Here is a 15798-nt window from a genome sequence, read left to right on the forward strand (position 1 = left end):
TATCCCTACTAACTCTTCTACTTTTTGCTTTGCTCTTGCTTAATTTGCTCCCCCTATCCCTGCCTAAGGATCCCTCCTACAACTCTTTTCCTTCCCTCTTTATCTCTTTCTCATCAATCTACATACTCTTCCATACCCCAATTTATTCTATTCCTTCACCTCTTTGTAAGTTTTAGAGGGTGCTATACCCTTCTATGTATATATGTATGTGTGTATGTATGTATTGTTCCTTCTTTAACCCATTCCTGATGTGAGTAGTATTTTAGAAATATTAGCTCTCCTCCCCCATCTAATTCCTTTGTGTTGGTTCTTATGCTTGTACCTTTTGAGAATCACATCATACTCAGCTCTATCCAATATTTCTTTTGGATTACCCAATTACTAATAACAATCTTAAATATGTGATTTACATTTCTACATATAAAACATAAACGGTTTGTCCTTATTGTGTCCCTTGAAATTAAGTTTTTGATATTGGCTTTTATAGGTCAAATTTTCTATTGAGTTTGCAACAAGATCTTGAAAATCTGATAGTTCATTGAATGTTCTTTTTTTAAAAAATTCACTATTATATTTTTGTCTGCAACCCTAGTTCTTCTGATTTTCGATATAGAATATTCCAGGACTTGCTGTCTTTTATCATAGCTGCTGATATAGGTCTTGTGTGACTCTAATGGTAGTTCCCCCTTGTTTGAATTGTTTTTGATGTTATTGCTGCCTGTAAAATTTTCTCTTTGATTTGGGGTTTCAAAATGCAGCAGTGATATTCCTTGTTAGATATCTTTCAAGTGGTGATTGGTAGATTTTTTTTTATTTCTACTTTTCCCTCTTGTTCTATTGCTTCAAGACAATTTTCTTTATTTCTTACATTATTGTTTTGGTCATAGCTTTCAGGTAGTCCAGTTATTCTTATGTTTTCTCCTTTTCATCTCTCCTCCAGATCTCTTGTTTTTCTTATGTCTCATGTTATCTTCTATTTTTTCATTCTTTATGATTTGTTTTATTATTTCTTGGTCTCATAACTTCACTGGCTTCCCCGTGTCAAATTCTAATTTCAAAGAGTTATTTTCTTAAGATTCTGGATCTCTTTTCCAGTTGGTTGACTTTTCATAATTTTGTTTTTCTTCAATTCTTCTTATTTAAAATTTTTTTTTCATCAATCCCTCTCCTTTGATCTTTAAAGTTTTCTGAGTTCTTCTATGAATTTTTTTGGATATATAACCATTTGACATTTGTCTTTGGAGGAGGAAAGGCTTTTTTAATTTCAGTATCCTGAAGACAAAGTCCAGTCTTCCTTATTCTCAAAGTAATTAGTAGTTCTTCCTTTGCCTATTCATTTTGTAGCATATTGTTAATATAATCAACTCTGATCCTGAGGTAGGGGAAGGGTACCTCTGCTTTAGGTATTTCTTTAGTTCTTCTCTCTGGCTTAGAACCCCAAATCAAGAACTCCATCCTCCTATAAGTAACCTATTGCTTCTGCATTCACTAGCCTGTGCTGATTTCTTCTTGCCCAGGACACTTTTTCAACAACACAGTTGAACCTGGTGTTCCTTATCACCAGAGGTTTCCTCAGTCTTCCCCAACTCAGACCTCCAGTCCCCACACCTTTTGGAAGGTGAAAGTTTCTGTTTTGGGGGTTGAGGCTACCTGTGGATTCAACTAGCCTCAGGGCTCCTGGCTTATTACATCAGTGTTAGTCTGACGGCTTTTATACTTTTGTGGGCCAAACCTCCTCATGAGAGGCTTCTTTCTTTGATCTTCTCCTCTTCTGCCTCAAGTTTATTTGTTATTCACTAGTTTATTTTCACTCTCAAGTGAAATTTTGTTTTGTTTGTAGGAAACTTCTGGAGAGCTTAGAATTTTTTGACCCAGTCTACCATCTTTTCAGAGTACTATAATAGTCTCTTAATAAGTGTCATTAAATCACTTCTGGGATGCAGAGGCTATGAGCTAACTCACAGTCATGTCACTGATCTGTATGAAATCAAACCAATTCAAATCAGCAAGTATAAAAAAATAATGCTACTTTTTGCTTTTATATAAAAGGCTAAGGGCATGGGAAGAATAAGACAGTTAGTAGTGGTTATTTAAACTAGATTCTGATTTCAAATCATAAGTAAATGTGTTGTAGTACCAACAAAATTGGTTTGTCCATTTTGCTACACTGTTTTTTATCAGGATTCTATAATTTTCTGGAATGGATAAGGTCAGAAATTACTCTCTAAAAATTTCAAATATAAAATTTTCTTCACAGGAACTTCACATCTGAATAGTGTTCTACATCTATATGACTTTATATAACTATGATCAGGTAAGACTCAGTGGAGGAAGAGGCAGTTATCTTTTTATTAGCCTCAAATGCATTTTCCATCTGGGAGGATCTCATTCCTGGAGAGTGATTGAGCCTGGAGTATTGATCCTGGAGAGGGAAATAGGATTCACCAAAAATAGGAGAAGCATTGTCTTAATTGTTTATGATCTCTTATGAATCCTTTGTTGGTGAAGAGAGAGAAGTACATTCTTACTATGAGAGAACATAAAGGCTATTCCACAACCAAGGAAGGAAAGAAACAAGCAATTATGAAGTAAGTATTATAAATAAGCAATTTACAAATATTATCTCATTGTATCCATACAACAACTCTGAGTTAATTATTATTATTATTGTCATTTTGCACTTAAGGAAACCAATGCAGACAGAGGTTAAGAGAGTCTAAGATCACTTTTGAATATAGGTTTTTCTGATTCCAGGGTACCTAGTGGCAAAAGTAGATAGAGTGTTGGACCTGGAGTCAGGAAGTCTCAGACACTTAGTAGCTGTGTGATCATGGGCAAATCATTTACCCCATTTGCCTTCATTCTTCATCTGTAAAATGAGCTAGAGAAGAAAATTTCAAACTATCCTAATATTTTTTGCCAAGAAAGCCCTAAATAGGGTCACGAGGAGTTGGACACAAGTGAGGAACAAGAGAATGATAGTAGGCTTATTCCGGATCTTAGGATCTAGCCAATATGTCACCTAGCTACCCCCAAGAAACAGAATGCTTTAAAAATCTTTTTGCAGTTTAAGCTTTTAATAGCTTTGATATTGTTATTATTAACAATGATAATTATATATTACATTAATATTTAGATCTTTATAGTCATACATATTGTATATATGTATAACAGGCACATGTATGAGTATCTTTGTGTGCACATTAGCTGGGTCTTTTTTACCCACCTCTGTAAAGCCTTAAACATTAGTCTAAGAGTGATTTGTAGGAACTATGCCCCTCTAAGACTGATTCCATTTGTGAAAACAAAGTCTAGAGAATGTGGGGGTGGAAGCCCATAATTTGAACAAATGTTAAAAGCTCACCAGGTACATTACCTCGGAAAATAGCAATATGAGAGTAGAGCATTTATTTCCAACAAACACTAACAAATGTTAGAACTTATTGCATTTCTCTCTCTCCCTATCTTTAATTGTCTGGCTCTCTCGTTTAATTGGTAATATGAAACAAAGAATATATTTTTAGTATTTCTTATAACTATTGAGCAAAATTTTTCTTCTTAATTACTCATCAAGTATTATCTATAGATTAAATTCAAAACTCCTGAATCTGGCATTCAAGGCTTTCCATAGTGTGGCATAGTTTATACCTTTTCAATAGTGTGTCTCCACTACTTCTATATGCATATATACACTAGTCAGACAGGATTAGCATCCTCACTCTCCTAGGAATATGCTTTTTCTGACTCATTTTTCTATATTCCATTCCTCTTGCCTAAAATGTTCTGTTCATCCTACTTTGCCTGAAATGTTGTGCCTTCCCCCTCACTTTACTTCTGCTTCTTAATTTCCCTAGCTCCCTTTAAGAACGCCACTTAAAGCCTAAATTCTGCAGGAAGCCTTTTCTGACTCTTCTAGCTGCAAATGCTACCTTCTTTCAAACTATCTTCTATCTATTTGTATATGTCTTAGATGTCCTTAGATATTTACATGTTTTCTCCCCAATTAGAATTGTTGTTCATCTTTTATTTTCTTTTTTTCTTTTTTACTATTTTTTTATTATAACTTTTTATTGACAGAGCCCATGCATGGGTAATTTTTGTAACATTGTCCCTTGCACTCACTTCTGTTCTGACTTTTCCCTTCCCTCCCTCCACCCCCTCCCCTAGATAGCTGCAGTCTTATACATGTTAAATATGTTATAGTATATCCTAGATACAATATATGTGTGCAGAACTGAACAGTTCTCTTGTTGCACAAGAAAAATTGGATTCAGAAGGTAAAAATAACTTGGGAAGAAAAACAAAAATACAAGTAGTCCACATTCATTTCCCAGTGTTCCTTCTCCGGGTGTAGCTGATTCTGTCCATCATTGATCAATTGGAACTGAATTAGATCTTCTCTTTGTCGAAGAAATCCACTTCCATCAGAATACATCCTCATATAGTATTGTTGTTGAGGTATATAATGATCTCCTGGTTCTGCTCATTTCACTCAGCATCAGTTCATGTAAGTCTTTCCAGGCCTTTCTGAAATCATCCTGTTGGTCATTTCTTACCGAACAATAATATTCCATAACATCCATATATCACAATTTACTCAACCATTCTCCAGTGGATGGACATCCATTCACTTTCCCGTTTCTGGCCACTACAAACAGGGCTGCCACAAACATTCTTGCACATGTGGGTCCCTTTCCCTTCCTTTGGGATAATAAGCCCAGTAGTAACACTGTTGTCATCCTTTATTTTCAAAGAGGACCGATAACATCATGAGGGGTGTTCTCTTGACTTGCTAGTAAATTGGATATAAGTGAGGCAGTTGCGCAACACTATCAGTCACTCTCTTTTCAGAATCATCAAAGTCCAGTGGTAAGACACAAGTCCAGATGATTGGCAGTGGCCCGGGATGCAGGAAGGCAGGGACTGATTTTTGGTTTGTTTCTTTGCATTCCCACCCTCCCCCCACCATCTCCAGCACAGGAGCTGGTACATAGTAAGAGCTTAATAAATGCTTTTTTTAGACTAGCTAAACCTTTTCTATTTTTCACTGATCAGCCCAAGTCTTTTCTAACTATCTAATCTCACTGCAATTTCTACTTCTGATCTAGGTCAACAACACCCATCTGTCTGATCTAGTTACTGCTTATTGTCTCTACCACTCATCTGACAATTATGCTAAGCTGCTTTACTTTGTTAATTATCTTTTAATATTTGAGTCTTGTCTCTCCAACAAGACTGAAGGAGAGGCCAAACTACTTAAAGGCAAGGATTATGTGTTAAACTCATTTGCACCTTCTACCACAATGTTGAGCTTATAGTGATTCACTGGTTAATATAGAAAGTTAACTAGTAAAACAAGTCATGAAAAACATCTTATTTCTTACCATTTCCCTATAATAATCCTCCATTTAAGTCAGAGGGATCTTCTCACAGTCCTCAAACCCTACCTGGCACAATCATAACTCTGCTTATTTGTGCTGTTTGTCTCCCCATTTTGAATCTCTATTCCTCTGCTCCTTTAATTCCCTTCTCCCAAACCCTATTTCTTATTTTATTTTAAAGTACTTCAAAAAATTAACAAGAATTTATTTTCTTTTTTCCACCTCCCTCCCTCCATTCCACCCTGCCAAAAGAAAAAAAGAAAACCCTTGTAACAAATAGGTATAGTCCGACAAAATACATTTCCAAGTTGGTTAGATCCCCAAATATACGTTCATCAAACCACTTCACCCTAACATGATTTTTCTCTCTTCTCCTATGGCATTTTGTTGTAGAGCTATAACAAAGGTGAAGCAAGGAAGACACTTGGGTCAGGCATGCAAAGCTTAGAGGCACAGAAAAATATGCAAAATAGACATTAACTATCCCAAGCACACAATGCCATTATGATAGGGGTAGGGAGAATGGTTTAAATTTGTAGTCTGCCTTGGATGCAAAACTACTTGTTAACAATGTTGCAATATTGTACCACTCACCTAACCTTTGCCACTATATTGTCTTGTCTTCTATCTTGTTGTTGCTGTTTTAATCCAAATAGGATAACAGAATGTTAAGAGCTGAAAAGAACTTCAGAAATTACCTAATCTAACCCCCTAATTTGATCGATGATAAAAGTGAGGGCCTAAAATAGAACAGACTTGCCTAAGGTCTCACAGATGATCTAAGAACAGCACAGCTGGCACTTCTAATATTCATCCACTCTACTACTTTAGTTAATTTTATAAATTAACTTTACAATTTTATAAAGTAAATTTCATAAAATAAGAAAATTATAAATTTATAAATTTTACTTTTATGAAGTAAATACTATGTACAAAGCACTCTTCTTAAGAAAAAACAAAGGCAAAACCTAGTCCCTACTCTCGAGAGACATTAAAATTAACATTAAAATTTAATAAAATATTTAATAAAATAAAACACATAGGATTACAAAGTTATGTTGAAATTTAAAACCAAAACAACCAAGTTCTACAGGAAATAAAATATATATGCAGATGTAAAGAATACCCAAAGTAAATGCAAAGTAAGGGAGCAGAGAAGCACTAACCACCAAGGGCATCAGGAAACAAGAGTCCTTATGGGTGATGGCCCCTGTACTAAGCTTTGAAAAGAGCTAAGTATTTCTAGTACGGACTCATGAAGGGAGAGAAAAGCCTTGTAATGATTCACAAAAGTATCTTTTTATATATATGTATCTTATTCCTTGTACATAGATACTTAACAAAAGTTTATTAAATAAATTGAATCGAATTGCCTTTCCAAATTGATTCTAAACTCTGGCAGGGCAAGGAGTAAATTTTTGTCTTTTTAATAATATGCACCTAATATATTTAAGACTGGATGCAGAGGAGGTGCTCCATAAATATCTGCTGGCTGATAGATACATGAACTGAAGATACATTTGCAAGCATATCTTATAATACCCCATTCCTCCCCTAGTGAAAGGTTGAAAATATAGAAATCCCACCCATCATCTTTTTGGTCTACAAAAGACCCAACAGTCACTAACTGAAATTGGATGAGGGGAAGGTGGATCTGAATTAATTAAGTGATTATTTGGGCATAAGTGATACATAGGTACTAATGAGACACTTGAGTAAATTACTGATCAGTGTTTCAGAGATCGATCCTAATCTCAAGAAGAATGAAAGATACTATCTGCATCTAGAGAAAGAATTGATAAATAGAGGCATGAGTAAAATAATTTTACATATATACACACCTGTTTATGTCTAATGGTAGTCATCTTTAGAGCTGGGGAGGGAAAAGAGAAGAAAGAAAGAGGGAAAAAGAAATTTGCACAATAATTCTGTTGTATATTTGGAGGGAATAGAAAGTTATTTGTAATTTCATGTCCAGTCATTTTAAAAATTATTATTATTGTACTATCTTATAGAAATGTTTGTTTTATTCCATGAATTGGGAGTATAATAATTTTTTTAAAAGACCATTTCCATAGTGAAAAGTCTCAAGTAATTAATTCCACGAGAATGTGCCAAATGAGAGGCAGTACATGAATATGTACTAGATGAGAGGCAATGTGGAGTAGTGGAAAGAGAGATGACTGGAAGACATGCATTCAAGGATTATCTCTGACTCATATTGGTTATGTAATTCCTGAGTAAATTCATTTAGCCTTGCAACACTATAGACAAACTAAGCTCTAAGTTACAAAGAAAGTGTCAACCTCCACTGGTAGAGAGAGATTCCTCCCCTAGTCCTATACCAAAGAAATCAGAGGTCTAGATCTTATCCTAGTACTCAATGGTTAGCACAGTGTGGACCTTCAATTAATGTTAATTGATGGTGCTGATGACAAGGATACATAAACTATGCTCCAAAATTAAAATGCAGGTATTTCACAAGAGAATGTTAGTATTGCCGACTTCATCCTATAAAGAAGAACATATTTATGAGCTCAATAAGCCTTGTAAGGATTTTACCTTTAGAGGCATTCAGGACTGCCTGAGGGAAATGCATCTTAATTTTCCTAAATTTGAAAAAAAAAAAAAAAGCCTCTTTGGCAAGAAGTTGTTAGGATTTTCGATAAGGCTGGTTACATAGAAGAACATTTCCTACTCTGCATGGCTTCAAGCCAGCTTTTGACAACAACATACCAGCTTCTCAGAGCTGCAAATGACTGGATGTGATTTTATCTTGACTTTATTATCCCATCTCACAACTTAGAAAAGTAATACAGGAAGAAACATGAAGGATGAGATGTGAAGCAATAGCAATGGGCCATGACCAATTTAAAATGAGGTTCTAGACATAGAGCCAAGCCACAGCCACAAAGCAAAATAAAGCCGAAGGTACTTAAAGAGTACAGAGTATCACAGAGGGCCAAGAATGCAGAGAAAGGACAATAAAAATGGCAAGGTTAGCCCTCCTACTTGCCTGTCAAGAGTGTTCACCCATCTTGGAAGACTTTATGGGAACAACTTAAAATACTGAATTGATTTTAGATGTGATTCAAGGGGCTAAATTCTGATTTGTAAAGCTAATTATATATTTCAGCTCACCTTCCTCTTCTTTAAAAAGAGAGAAATTTTCTTGTAATGTTGAACTACAAGATTGAACTTTACTAGCAGACCCCACAAACTTTATCTGGGAAAATCCCAAATTATTTGCTGCAATTCCTTTTTGAAGGGTTTCAAATTATGATTTCTATTTTTAGAGGTTTACTATCAGTGATGGACTTAGAGTTGGGAAGACAGATTTAAAACTTCCCTCTTTAATTTACTTCTGTGTATGATCATAAGTGAGTCATTTAGCTTCTTTATTCTTGAATAATAAGTTGTAGCTGCCTAACAAGGTTGCTGTTGAAGATTAAATGAGATAATACTTATAAAGTACTTTGTATACTTTAAAGAGCTATACTTATGTAAGTTATTTTTAAAATTATTACTATTATCTCTGATTTTTTGGATGGGGTTCAGATAGAAATTTAAGTAATTATCCAGCTATATCCTTCTTGTTTATTTGATGTTCTGCAAAGTATTGCACTGGTTGATAAAACAATTCTTATCATTGATTAAGAGTATTGGAACATAAATTTTATCTCTGAAAGAATCTTTTGAACAACTTGTAGCAGATAGGAAAATTTTCATAATATGTCCCTCATCTTGTTCCCACATGGTTTTAATTTTTATGCTAGGTCTCTTTACAATCTATGTAGTTTGGAGGTTATGAATATTCAGCATGATGACAGTTATTAAAGAGAGTCCTAAAACTTTTTATGGATCAATTATATATATATATATATATATATGTATATATATCTGAAGAATTGTAGGTAACACTTTTTTTCTTTAGTAATGGTTCTGGTTACTAGTAATACAATTTATTTGCTGACATTCTGGAGAGCAATTTGGAACTATGCTCAAAAAGTTATCAAACTGTGTATGCCCTTTGATCCAGCAGTGTTTATACTGGGCTTATATTCCAAAGAGATCTTAAAGGAGGGAAAGGGATCCATATGTGCAAAAATGTTTATGACAGCCCTGTTTGTAGTAGCAAGAAACTGGAAACTGAGTGGATGTCTATCTGTTGGAGAATGGCTGAATAAATTATGGTATATGAGTGTTATGGAATATTATTTTTCTATAAGAAACAAGCAGCAGCATGATTTTAGAGAGACTTACATGAACTGATGCTAAGGGAAATGAACAGAACGAGGAGATTATTATACACAGCAACAACAAGATTATATGATGATCAATTCTTCTGAACATGACTCTTTGCAACTATGAGATGATTGAGGCCAGTTCCAATGATCTTATGATGAAGAAAACCATCTACACCCAGAGAGAAGACTGTGGGAACTGAGTGTGGATCACAACAGAGCATTTTCATTTATTTTGTTGTTGTTTGCTTGTGTTTTATTTTCTTTCTCATTTTTTCCCTTTTTGATCTGATTTTTCTTGTGCAGCAAGATTATTGTATAAATATATATACATTGGATTTATTGGATTTGACATGTATTTTAACATGTTTAACATATTTTTGGATTGCTTGTCATCTAGGGGAGAGGGTGGGGAAGAGGGGAAAATTTGGAAAATTTGTTATGGTCAATGTTGAAAAATTATCCATACATATTTTTGAAAATAAAAAGCTTTAATAAAAAAAATTATTTGCTGAATTCTCAAGGATATTTTGAGGTCAAGAGATCAAAGAAAGAAGAAAAAAACCTAAAAACTACAAAAAAATATTTAGAGCAAATCTTTTTGTAGTGGTCAATAATTGAAACTAAAATGTGTCCACCTATTAGGGGAAAAGACCAATTTATGACATATGAATGTAATAGAATATTATTGTACTGTAAGAAAAAACAAAATGGACAGTTTCAAAGAAAATCTTTATGAACTGATCCAGATTGAAGTGAGTAGAATAAGAACAACTTCTACAATAAAACTACTATAAAGAAGAACAACTTTGAGTTAATTTGTTTAAAAAAGATTTTTTTGCTCTAAAGCAGGTGTTTTAATAGTAAATAGTATGTGATAAATAATATTTAAATAATAAATAATATATGATAAGGATAGAGTATCCATTAGCTTCTTCAAATGTATCTGATAATAGAAAAGGGTATGGTAACTTTTTGTGATCTTTAGAAATTCATCAAATAGGAGGGACCCTAACTCCTTAGGACTTTTTTGGACCCTAAAATGAACAGGAAACTTACAAAAGAGGCAGGGACCAATCAAGACTCAGGAACAGTTTTGTTGCCTTTTATGGAAAACAAATCTTTGATGTATGGAAAAGGGAAACCCTGATCATATCACAACCTCTATTTCTATAAACCATTCTGCAAGATTCAATCATCTCTTTTATTCTTTATGGCCATGTTGTTGATTATATTCATGTGGATATGGCCTTTGGAGGAACTTTTATTACTACTTTTGGATTTTATCTGTTTCACAGATTCTATCTGGAGATCAAATGCTTTCAGTTACATTCAACCAATCTAGCAAAGAATATCTATTGCCAGTGTTCACTATTGCTTTGTGAAATGAGGTGTGTTTGTTCCAAAAATACTTATGTAAGTTTTAAAATCTATTTATCCTATACTCTGAAAACAGCTACTAGAAAATCTTTTTGATGAAGAAGTGTTAATCTTTCTAAGTTTTGTTTATCTAATATAAGTTTAGGAATTAAATTATTTATTATGCTTGACTTGTACTACTATTTTGTAATGCATTGGTTATATAACTTTGCACTGAGGATGTCATTGACAAAAAACATTATAAAATCCTTGGTTATAATTAATTAGATCTATTTCCAGTGGAAAAAGAAGACTATCTAATGAGGGGACAATCCTTAGACCATGGGTATTATCTCTGCCAATATCAACCCCACAAGGATTTGGGTTTGAGTGATGTATTCAAGCATCCTCCCAATTCAGAGCAAGTACACACAAGTATATTATAAGTATTACCTTTAGGCTTATAAAGAGGTGATGAAAAACCTTTTAATTGACCACTGAACCAGAATTGAGCTTTCATATGAAAAGCAAAGACAAAATAGAATTTTCTTCCCTGGTAGTGAGTGAAACAAGAATTATTTTCTCTCAGCTGACAAATACTTAATACTTGGTTCTGAACTAGTTTGCCATTTTGTATAAAAACTCACAGGACTCATGTGGTGATATATTATTTGGACACTTTAGATTGGTTGCTTTAGATAAAAGTATGCTTATCTGATAAAGGTATCAGAGGTAGAATATTTTGTTAATTACTTAAAGTGAGGTGCAGTGATTGATTTATTGTTCATCTCCCTCAATCCCTTACCCTTGAATCAACTTACTTTGGTGTAGTGCTGACATATAATGAACATTTCCATATCTTCAGTCCGTTCTAGGAACATTTGTGGTTTGTATGGAGTGGATGGTCAATGCTAGCTACACTAAAGCATTAACAGCAGACAGGATATTTGTATTTCTGATGTGTTCTAATGGTATCAGAACATAAAGTAATGTTGCTTGTTCTGCTATCCTTAGGGTCAGGATGATAATTAAAATGTTTCTTAATAGAACTGTCTTAGAACCCCTATGTCACCCTGACTGTCCCTTAGATTCATAGCATCACTTACATCACATTTTCCTGGGCTGGTATTGCTAGAACCCATTCTGGTTTCTGTTTCAGGGTTCTTGACACATCATCCACACAATATCAAGGCTGTACAACACTGTGGAGCGAATTCTCTTACTTTGCCATTGCCTTTTTCTCTGCCCCACCCCCACCCCAACTATGACATGGACAATGGATCAGGTTTTGAGGAGTTAGTATAATTATCATTATCATTGTCATCATCGTCATTGTCTTTTTTTTTTTTTCCTACATTTACTGCTCTTATCATTTTTCTTCTCATTATTTCCTAATTGGACTACAAACTCACCTCAGTTCATATTGACTCATATAATGACTCAGGGTTTTTAATTCAGGTCCTATCTTCTGCTTTTGGCTATTTGGCTTAATATATCTCAGGTAACTAAGTCCAAGTTGTATACAATTCAGCTGGTGCTCCTGTTCCTTCCCTGAGCAGGAACCTTCTCTTCACAGCATTTTCTGGCTCTCCAGGTAGTAAAACATCAGTTGCCATCTTGGGAGGCCTCCATCTCCAACCCATAGCCTCAGGGTTGCTAGATGTTGCAGTAGATAGAGCACCAACCTTGAAGGCAGGAGAACTTTAGTTCAAATCTGGATTCAGACACTAGCTGTGTGACCCTAGGCAAATTACTTAACCCCAATTGCCTCAGGGGGAAAAAAGAAATAAATAAAACTTCCAATCATTTGTAGCCCCAATCCTGAGCAAAATCCAGAATGAAGGTCATACTCCAATTACTTGCTCTTTACCTTGGTACTTAATTTTTCTTCTGATCAATCTGAATATCTCATTTCTATCTTCTTGTTCTTAGTTTATCCACTTGTGTGAAACGCTTAGTCTGCCTTCTTCATTCTGTCCCAGGATCTCATCTGCTACTTCTTGCATTGATCCCTTTCTCCTTTTTATTTGACATGGCATGACCAAATAGCTGTTACTTTCTGCATAGCCCCAGAAATCCTGCTTACAAGTTTGAATAACTTCTACCATTTGCTGACTTGGATTCCAGGCCCCACTACCTGAGGAAATCCCAGCACCTCTGCCTAGTTGGAATAAAGTCCAATTCAGCTCACATCTTGATTCCAAGGATCTCAAGCTTTGGGGAAAGAGGCAGAGAGACGTGGGCTAGTCAGTAAGAGAACAATTTAGGATGAGTAAATTTGATCTCTTATGTTTTCATTATCATGCTAATTCTAACCTTTGGTAGATCAGCAATTTCACCATTGTGGATACTTTGTTCATTGATGCAAAGTAGGACCTTCTCATCAATATTTTGTTCTCTGCAATTCTCACCAATGTCTCTGCATAAAACTTTCATAGAGGATTCACCCAATATCCTGGAAATGTTCTCATTCTTTTAATATATTGAGGGGGGACCAGTAATTCTTCCCCAAAGCCACAATAAGAAATAAGAATAGTATTGGGCACAAGCAGCCCACATCAGAACAGTAAAAGTGAAGCCAAGAACAGTACCCACACAACCTGCTCTTAACACAACGAGAGAAAGAACCAGCATAATATCTAAGCAGCAAAACCATTGAGCGTCTTATAGGAGATCTACCACAATGAAAATTAAGAATCTCCAATTGGAGTTTATCAGGATTACAACAATGACTAAAGTCAACTCCAATTTGCAGAATATGCAAAGAGAAGAAGACAGGAGTGGGCCCTGAACCTTATTTGAACAATCAGGAAGCTGAGCAAGAAGCCATGGATCCCTGAACAAGGTATCCAGCTATTGTATATCCAGACTAGAAAGAGATTAAAACCAAGTAGGATTTTATAGCTTTCCATATTACTAACAAAATTCAGAAGAACAAAGAAAAAGACATTTTATTAAAAAGTAACTACAAAATGTATAAAATGTCTGGATGTCTACCTACCAAGACAAATAAAAACAAAGAATTATATGACTACAGAACCAAAAACTCTCAGCAGAAATAAAGGAAGACAGATAATTGGTGATTACATCATCATGTCAGTGTTGGGCCATGCCAATGTAATATAAGTGACAACAATATTTAAATCAGTTACTTATTCTATTCCATACCAAACAAACTATCAAAGGATTTCTTTGTAGAACTAAACAAAATAAAGATAAAATTTATCTGGAAGAAAAAAGATTAAGAAACTCAATGGAAAGAGGGGGCAGGGAGAAATGGAAAGGAAGACAGCTTAGAAGTACCAGATCTCAAACTATATTATAAAGAAATAATTATCAAAAGTTATTTGTGAATGGTTAAAAAAATGGAAAAGTCAGACAATGAAGCAGATTAAGTTTAAAAGAGTCAATAGAGGCTGAACATAATGATAAACCCAATGAAACCAACTACTGGGATAAGGATGCACTATTAAAAAAAAACAAATCAAAACAACCTCTCCCCCAAATACATAAACAAACCTACTGGGGAAATTAGAAAATAGTATAGGAATAATTATGTTTAGACTATTCTTTGTATCCCCATTGCTAAGCCAATGCCTGTTACATAGTAAATGTTTAATAAATGTATATTGACTAATAATTCATACCATATACCACAATAAATTTCAAGTGGATATACAATGTAGATATAAAAAGTGATATTATAAACAAATTGGAGAATTAGGAAATGAGATACCTTTCACAACTATGTATAGGGAAGTGTTTTTGATTTACCAAGGGTTAAAAAAAATTGCAGGAGATAAAATGGACATTTTTGATTACATAAAATTGAAACTATTTTGTACAAATGAAATCAATGAAGTTAATGGAAAACAATCTGTGGGGGGATATCTTTTCAGTAAATTACTGATAATGTTTTAATCTGAGATATATATGGAAGTGATCAAAGATGATGAGAAATAAAAATGACACAATGGAGAAGTTGTGGGAATGCATACTAATGCATTGTGAAATGGTCCAGTTATTCTGGAAAGCATTCAGAATTATGCCCAGGAAGTTACTAAACTTTGCATACAATTTGGCTTACCACTACCACTATTAGCCTTCATATTTCAAAGATATTAAAGATAGACGGGAAAAAATCCATATATTCAAAAACTACAGAAATAAAAACAAGGTGGATCAATTGAGGAATGAATAAATAAATGATAAGGCATGAACATTGGAATATTATTGCATCATAAGAAATGAGGAAAAGGACAGTCAGAGAAACCTGGGAAGACTTGTATGAACTGATAAAGAAGTTAAAAGAATGAAAAGAACAATTTACACAATGAATATACCAATATAAAGAAAAACAGCTTTGAACAGTTTAAGAACTTTGATCTGAGTAATGACTAGTTACAACTCCAGAAAAGTAATGATGAAACATTTCATAATTCTTTTTTTTTTTATTTAATAGCCTTTTATTTACAGGTTATATGCATGGGTAACTTTACAGCATTAACAATTGCCAAACCTCTTGTTCCAATTTTTCACCTCTTACCCCCCACCCCTCCCTAGATGGCAGGATGACCAGTAGATGTTAAATATATTAAAATATAAATTAGATACACAATAAGTATACATGACCAAAACGTTATTTTGCTGTACAAAAAGAATCAGACTCTGAAATATTGTACAATTAGCTTGTGAAGGAAATCAAAAATGCAGGTGGGCATAAATATAGGGATTGGGAATTCAATGTAATGGTTTTAGTCATCTCCTAGAGTTCTGTCTCTGGCGTAGCTGGTTCAGTTCATTACTGCTCCATT

The 15798-nt window shown here is 34.3% G+C and overlaps 1 protein-coding gene across 4 annotated transcripts in view; it reads right to left on the reverse strand.

Annotated features, from left to right (window-relative positions):
- Window positions 1-12187, reverse strand: part of PIAS1 (protein inhibitor of activated STAT 1) — a 183721-nt gene extending 171534 nt beyond the window's left edge. Inside the window, exon 1 of one of the 4 annotated variants that reach the window (XM_031955322.1) lies at window positions 12091-12187. In XM_031955322.1, coding sequence (XP_031811182.1) covers window positions 12091-12126 — 36 coding nt within the window. In that variant the 5' untranslated portion in view covers window positions 12127-12187. Of the gene's footprint in view, window positions 1-11805; window positions 12034-12090 lie in introns of those variants that run through there. The other 3 variants (XM_031955324.1, XM_031955321.1, XM_031955323.1) reach the window with 3 other exon arrangements.
- Between the last annotated feature and the right edge of the window lie 3611 nt (window positions 12188-15798).

The sequence above is a fragment of the Sarcophilus harrisii genome, chromosome 2 (assembly GCF_902635505.1).
Source record: "Sarcophilus harrisii chromosome 2, mSarHar1.11, whole genome shotgun sequence".
In the NCBI taxonomy this organism is placed as follows: domain Eukaryota; kingdom Metazoa; phylum Chordata; class Mammalia; order Dasyuromorphia; family Dasyuridae; genus Sarcophilus; species Sarcophilus harrisii.